Raw genomic sequence first — 7,235 nt, 5'->3', positions numbered from 1 at the left:
GAATTTTGTTGGGGTAATCTCAATTGTTAGTACTATTTTGTAAAATACTTCTGAGTTTAGGGGGAGAAATAGTAACCAAAAGCATCACATAAAACAAACTTCTATTTCCTTTTATTGCACTTGGTGAAGGTTATTAAGAATGTAATTCTTTCTGCTTGCAATGTGATTAGCAGCCAAACCTTTTGGGGGTAAATTTCCATTGCTACGCTCTTGTTATCGTAAATGGAATTTGCATGCCTAATTCTCTTCCCTCCATATTGAATCCATACCCCTTTAGGTCTAATGGCATGCTAAAAATGATTCCAAATCTCCAATGTTGATTGTGGGCCATATGTTAGCACTAATTATATAAATGAGACTTGGTGGAAATGTGACATGCTAAGCATTCCGAGCTTAAGGAATTATCTAAATGAATTCTAGCTTGAGTTAGTGCTAGCAGAGGCAAGGAAACGCGGGTGCAGGTTTTGAGCAGATGTTAACAGGTCTGCAAGCCTCTTCATTGTCTTTATTTGTCTAACTATAAGGACTACTGATGGAATATTGTGTCAGAATATTTTAAGGTGCCATTTTCCTGCAAATTGCATTTTGCACCTACAGATGGATCCATTTTCTGAATAAGCAGAGTGAAATGACAGAATATCAAAGATTAGAATCTGCAGTCTTCTATGCATTTGAAAACTTAGCATTCAATGGGGTCAGTTGTCATGGTCATTATGTCACAGAGGCTGAAGACTTCTAGAAGGATATTTCAGTGTCAGACATTCTTGCATTTTAATTTTCAAAGTGAAAGTGAGAAGGGGGTAGAGAGTGGGGACGTCCTGCTTCGGAGCGGAATCTTTGTTGCGCCAGCGACTAAAAAAATAATTAAATATGGGTGATGTTGAGAAAGGCAAGAAGATTTTTATTATGAAGTGTTCCCAATGCCACACCGTTGAAAAGGGAGGCAAGCACAAGACGGGGCCAAATCTCCATGGTCTCTTAGGGCGGAAGACAGGTCAGGCCCCTGGATACTCTTACACAGCCGCCAATAAGAACAAAGGCATCACCTGGGGAGAGCATACACTGATGGAGTATTTGGAGAATCCCAAGAAGTACATTCCTGGAACAAAAATGGAACAAAATGGATCAAAATGGTCCAAAACAAAAATGGATCTTTGTCGGCATTAAGAAGAAGGAAGAAAGGGCAGACTTGATAGCTTATCTCAAAAAAGCTACTAATGAGTAATAATTGGCCGCTGCCTTGTTTATTACAAAACAAATGTCTCATGACTTTTTTATGTGTACCATACTTTAATAGATCTCATACACCAGAATTCAGATCATGAATGACTGACAGAATATTTTGTTGGGCAGTCCTGATTTAAAACTAAGACTGGCTTGTGGTTAAATGAATATGTTCAATTTTTGAATTTTAATAGTAATTCCAATTCAGTAAATGCTATCACTGTTTACCCCTTCTAAAGATATGATTAGACTTTATTAGTAATGTTCAATTTTTCGCAAAGGTGGTGAGTACCATCTTAAAACTTACTGGAGATTGGTTTTATATTTAGATTTATATAGCTGGTTATGTGAATATATTTAAATACTGGGGAAATTCCTTCACTGTCTCAGAACCAAGCAAGATTCACGTGTGTTTTGTGTTCATTTGCCTCTTAAGGCAAGGGTTGAAGATAAATAAGGTAGCAATGTCTAGAATTTTGGCCTTAACGACACCAATCTAATTATAATTCCCTGTATTTAAAATGGTTCCTTTTACTTATTGAAAAGCATTTTAGTATGGTTTATGTGTAATATTAAAGATTATTCAACACTTCTCACATCTTACAAATCTATAAGGTCACCTGCTTTTAAAATAGTAGCAAGTTAAACTTCACTCTGAATTCTTTACAATCTAAGTCAAACTAAGTTATAATTTAGGATTGTCTTTAAACAGCCATTCAGAAACATAAATCTGTAGAACTGTGTATTTGTGATTGGGAATGGTGCTTTTGCCAACTTAAAAGGATTAAAGTAGCGGAGATATACACAAATTTTAAAATTATGTGTGATCGCAAGACTAAAGATAATTAAAAAGAAAACCACAGATTCAAAAAAAAAAAAAAAAAAAAAAAAAAAGAAAATGAGAAGGGGAAAAAGAAAAATGGTTCCGATTCAGAGCAAGAGTGAATAATAATATTGTGAATAACACTTTCTCTGTATATAGTCATTCAGGAAAATATTGCCTTGTAATAGATTAAATGAAGTGACCAAGGGAGAATTTCGGACCCTGAACCCTGTCCTGGTTGAAGCCTGACTCATCCTCTTTACTGGATATTATGAAGTCCTAGATGGGACAGTGATTGCCTGGTGCAAAGCCCATGGCAGACTTCACTTACATTCTTGTTTCTCTCAGTCATGGACTTCTTGAGGTTTATCTCTTTGGCCTTCTCATTTGTTCTCCATAGACGTTGATCCCCTTGGGGATGTGAATTCTGCCTTTTCTTTCTAGGTCTCAAGCACAGAGTCCAGTGCTTGATACATAATAAGCGTTTGCTGTATAATTGTTGTTGAAAGCATGGAAATAGCTAACATTTCTAGAGGATTCAACTATGTATTCAATACTTGATTCACATCATCTCATTTAATCCATACTGATGTGTTCTTAGGCATTGCCTTTGTTGCTTTGCAGATGTGGAAACTAAGTCTAAGGGAGATTAACCAAATAGTTTGTCTAAAATTACACAAGTAGAAGTAATAGAGCTGGAATTTAAACCTGCAAATGCCTGACCCTGTGCCTGTCATTCAGTCATACAGAGTGTGGATTCTGTCCTTTAGACACTTATGTGCAAAGGTGATTATCCTCAAATTTGGGTCTGTATATATTCTTGAGGACTGGTGCGTTTTTCCTTGGGTGACTTGTTGTGCATTTGTTTTTATTGGAATGGTATTCTAAGTAGAACAGGTATGAGCATATTCTTGATCATCTGGGTGACCATATTGTGGTGGTGTTTACTATGATGTTAGTGCCAACTAGTGTTGCTTCAATGATAGAACATGATTCAGGGAGGAACAGAGGCAAAGTAGATATGAAGATAATAGGTTTATGCCATTGAAGGTTAGTAACATTAAGGGTTTGGAGGAGCTTCAACAGAGAAATTGGGAAAAAATGCCCACAAAACACAAAGCAATGATGAAGTGAAAATACACGTGTGTGAACATGTGTGGCTTTCCAGTTGGGAACATTCACATGGAGAACAGTGACATAGTTTTTGGGAAACAGTGATATAGTTTTAATAAAACTAATATTATCTATTATGTTGAAGTTATGTGGTAAATTTAGTTTTCTATAGTCTCATGGGTTTGCTTTTCTTTGTAAACTTCTTTCGGTTTTATGGCCATAGTGCACCTTAGACATAAAGAGTTTGCAATTTCATATTTGTGTATATTTATGTAAGAATAGGTCTGTCAAGATTTGGGAGAGAGCCATAATCTCTTTTTCTCTCTCCCTTTTAAAGGGATCTGTACACCCTTTGAGGTGAGAGTTGCCTACATCTGTCTTTGGGCATACCATGATCCCCAGAGACTGAACTGAAGCTAAATCAGGATAACAGCAGTGTGTGTGCATGCACACATGCACCTGCAAATGCCTTTGAGACACAAGTGATAGCAGTGGGAGTTTGAGGGGATGGTTGACTAGCATATCTTGGGGCCAACCTATTTAGCTCTTGATTCAAACAATTCATGAAGCAGCTTGCCTCTCCCATATAATTCTTTCTCTGGGTATCTTGTTTGTCCAATTCCTGTAGTACTGAAGAAAGATGGCTTCTTTGAATGAGCGTATTTCCAGAATGTTATCCTTGGTGATTCTCTTTGGCAAGAATTAAAAGGGAATTCCCTTGGCACATTTGATTGCTGAAGCATCTTTATATGCTGGCCTCCAGCCAACAGAGAGCAAACCTGAAATAGATGTATTTCTTGTTCTCCTTGACACCTTATACAACTCCCTGCGGCATTACTTCTCTTTAAAGTCAGTGAGGCATCCACAGGGCTTGAGGATGGTGAACAACAAGGCTAATGCATCATAGTTAATATTTTGCCTTCAAACTGGTAAGTCATCCTCCAAAGTTTATCTACCACGTGTTCTCTTTGGAATTCACTGACTCTAATGTATTACTTAAGAATCGCTGAAGGCCGGGCACGGTGGCTCACACCTGTAATCCCAGCACTTTGGGAGGCTGAGGCGGGCAGATCAGGAGATCAAGACCATCCTCGCTAACATGCTGCAACCCCATCTCTACTAAAAATACAAAAAATTAGTCGGGCGTGGTGGCGGGCACCTGTAGTCCTAGCTACTCAGGAGGCTGAGGCAGGAGAATGGCATGAACCCAGGAGGCAGAGCTTGCAGTGAGCCGAGATCGCACCACTGCACTCCAGCCTGGGGGACAGAGTGAGACTCCGTCTTAAAAACCAAAAAAAAATCTTTGAAATTCAAGTATAGTTGATGGACAATATAGTATTTTTTCCAGAGTTGGGTTAATTTTTTTGAAAACTCAGCCAGTTCAGAGTGATAATTTTATAACTTAATTCATTGCCTTTAGAAATTAGAAGGTGGTGGGAAGTTGGAGACAGCATATAATGAAGAGTGCTGTTCTTTCTTTGCAAAATGTCTTGCAAATATGGTTGCCAAGCTATTTATAATGCAGATGTTTTTACTATAACACAACGTGTGTGTTCTTAAAAAAACCTAGAGTTCTAAAAAATGATACATTAACATTGGCAAGGCTTGGTTGGGTGTGGTGGCTCACACAGGTAATCTTGGCACTTGGGGAGACTGAGGCGGGAAGATTACTTGAGCCCAGGAGTTCGAGACCAGCTTAGGCAACATAGTGAAATCCTGTCTCTACAAAAAATAGGTAAAACAGCCAGATGTGGTATACCTGTAGTCCCAGCTCCTGGGAGACTGAGGTGGGAAGATCATTTGAGCCGAGAGGGTTGAGTCTGCAGTGAGCAATGATAGTGCCCCCTGCACTCCAGCCTGGATGACAGAGTGAGACCCTGTATCTAATAATAAAAATAGTAATAATAATAATAATAATAATAATAATAATAATAGCAAGGCTCATGGAAAAAACAGACCACTCAAAAGATAGGCATGAATCTCAGCATGCATAAACCTAATTAAAAATTAGTGCCATTGAAAAGACTTGCTGAATTTCTCATAATAGTGCATTATATATTGGAAACTTGACCTTTAATAAAAATGAAGGTAATTTGATGGAAGAATTGAGGCTGCTGAGTTAGAGATAAGACTAAATGGGGAGAAGCATATGATAAGCCTTTCCAAGACAAGACATATGTCTACATTGAGCCAAGAGGAGAAACATGGGCAAATTATATAGAGTACATTCTTCCACAGCTTTCTGTACTAGAATATCTTGTGTTTATCTTCTGTGTCTTACTGAAAAATATGAATGTACTGGGAAAAGTCATACATGAACCGATATAATATCTTCCTTTAAGATGACATCATTTCTCTGTTTACCAGTTCTATCGTGTTAATTGGTGTTACAGATGCACATTTTATAGCAAAATTACTGAGTTTATCAGGACATTGGAAAGGTAATTCGCAAGATTAAATTTTGGATATTATATGTGTTCAGAGGAGTGTTACTTCATTTTGAGAAGTAGAACATGTGTAAATCATGAAGTTGGACTAAGGAAGGCTCAGGCTGTGAGCCAACATCTCTTCCACTTTGTGGAAGCATGGACATCTTTATTTATGGTGCTCCATGGGGATACATTTTTATAGCTGCAAGAAAGGCTCACAAGTACAGATGACCTTCGGTGACAATGGTATGTGTCAAAGATTCTCCATCCAGTCTGGTATGGTAACAGTAGCATGGTTGGTTTCCTTACCCTAGTAAAGCATGGTCTTTAGCCATAGTATGTGAAGAAGGGAGGAACTTGGGTAAGGATACCGAGAAGACCAGATTCTCAAGTCAAATAGAACTGCAATCAGGTCTCAACACTGCCATTTAGTAGCTTTGTGTGACTCTGACCCAGTTATTTAGAATCATTTCTTTCTCTTCATATCTGTAAAATATGGACCTCAATAAGGTGGTTAAGAATAAGGCAAGGCTTGTAGTGCATGCCTAATGATAATTATGTTACCTATTTTTTTTTTTTTTCCAGAAAGTGGCTATGTAAAGAACATGTATAGGTCTGTCAGCTCTTTTTGCTCCATCTAGACAAGTACCTACTTGATAATGTCTTTGTTCATATAATCACATGAGCCTTTTCTGGCCAGGATTCAAGGCTCATCTCTCAGGCCAGTGGGTTTGGGGAGTTGTGCTCAGATTACTTCAGACTGTTGAAAGGGTCTTTGAGTAGGAAGCACTGGCAGCCTTGAAGACCTGAAGTCTCAGTGTACCCACTAGAGGAAGGCCAGGTATGGGAAGCACATCCCCCTGCCCACGGTGATGGGAGAAGTCCAGGCAGAGGGGTGGTCAGATAGAGATACAGGAAAAGAAATACACATATGACTGAAATTCTGGATTCAAGTTCTAGATCCTCCATTTCCTAGCTAGGTGACATTGTTTTCTTTTCATCTGCAAGAGGTGGAAAGTAGACCACACAGAGTGTGGATAAATAGAAGCTAAAAAGATGTTTGCTTCTGCCCATCATTTCCATCAAGTTCCTTTCTTTTAGGCTAGCAAACTTCTAGACCTTCTATTCATCCAGACTGAAAGACAACTGAAGAGGTAAAAATATTCTTAGGCTGTGATTGAGTGTTATTTAACGGCCCATCCCTTCCCTACCTATTCCCCATGGAGAAACTCTGTCTTAGTGGTTTGGATGTCTGCCCTCTCTGAATCTCATGTCAAAATATTGGAGGTGGGCCTGGTGGAAGGGGATTGGATCATGCGGGCAGATCCCTCATGAGTGGTTTAGCACTGTCTTCTTGGTGATGAATGAGTTCTCACTCAGTTCATGTGAGATCTGGCGGGACCTCCCCCTTCTCACTCTTGATTCCCTTCTTGCCATGTGTGACTTGCCTGTTCCCTTTTGCTTTCTGCCATGATTGGAAGCATCCTGTGGCCCTCACCAGAAGCAGATACCAGCACTGTGCTTCCTGTAGAGCCTGCAGAACCATGATAATTATAATTTCTTTATAAATTATCCAGTCTTAGATGTACCTTTATAGTGACACATAAATGAACCATTACAGCAGTTATCTCTTCTGCAGAGGAAGG

General features: G+C 38.9%; 1 protein-coding gene across 1 annotated transcript; it reads left to right on the top strand.

The window, feature by feature from the left end:
- Nucleotides 1-870: 870 nt before the first annotated feature.
- Nucleotides 871-1,225, top strand: LOC111539464 (cytochrome c-like). The gene is made up of 2 exons (XM_023207283.1): nucleotides 871-1,112; nucleotides 1,150-1,225. The coding sequence occupies exons 1-2, from the start codon at nucleotides 871-873 to the stop codon at nucleotides 1,223-1,225; spliced, it is 318 nt and encodes a 105-aa protein (XP_023063051.1).
- Nucleotides 1,226-7,235: the final 6,010 nt, after the last annotated feature.

Source organism: Piliocolobus tephrosceles, chromosome 2 (genome assembly GCF_002776525.5).
Source record: "Piliocolobus tephrosceles isolate RC106 chromosome 2, ASM277652v3, whole genome shotgun sequence".
Lineage (NCBI taxonomy): Eukaryota > Metazoa > Chordata > Mammalia > Primates > Cercopithecidae > Piliocolobus > Piliocolobus tephrosceles.
The sequence above is the reverse complement of the archived record's forward strand: the minus strand, read 5'-3'. Positions and strand labels throughout refer to the sequence as shown.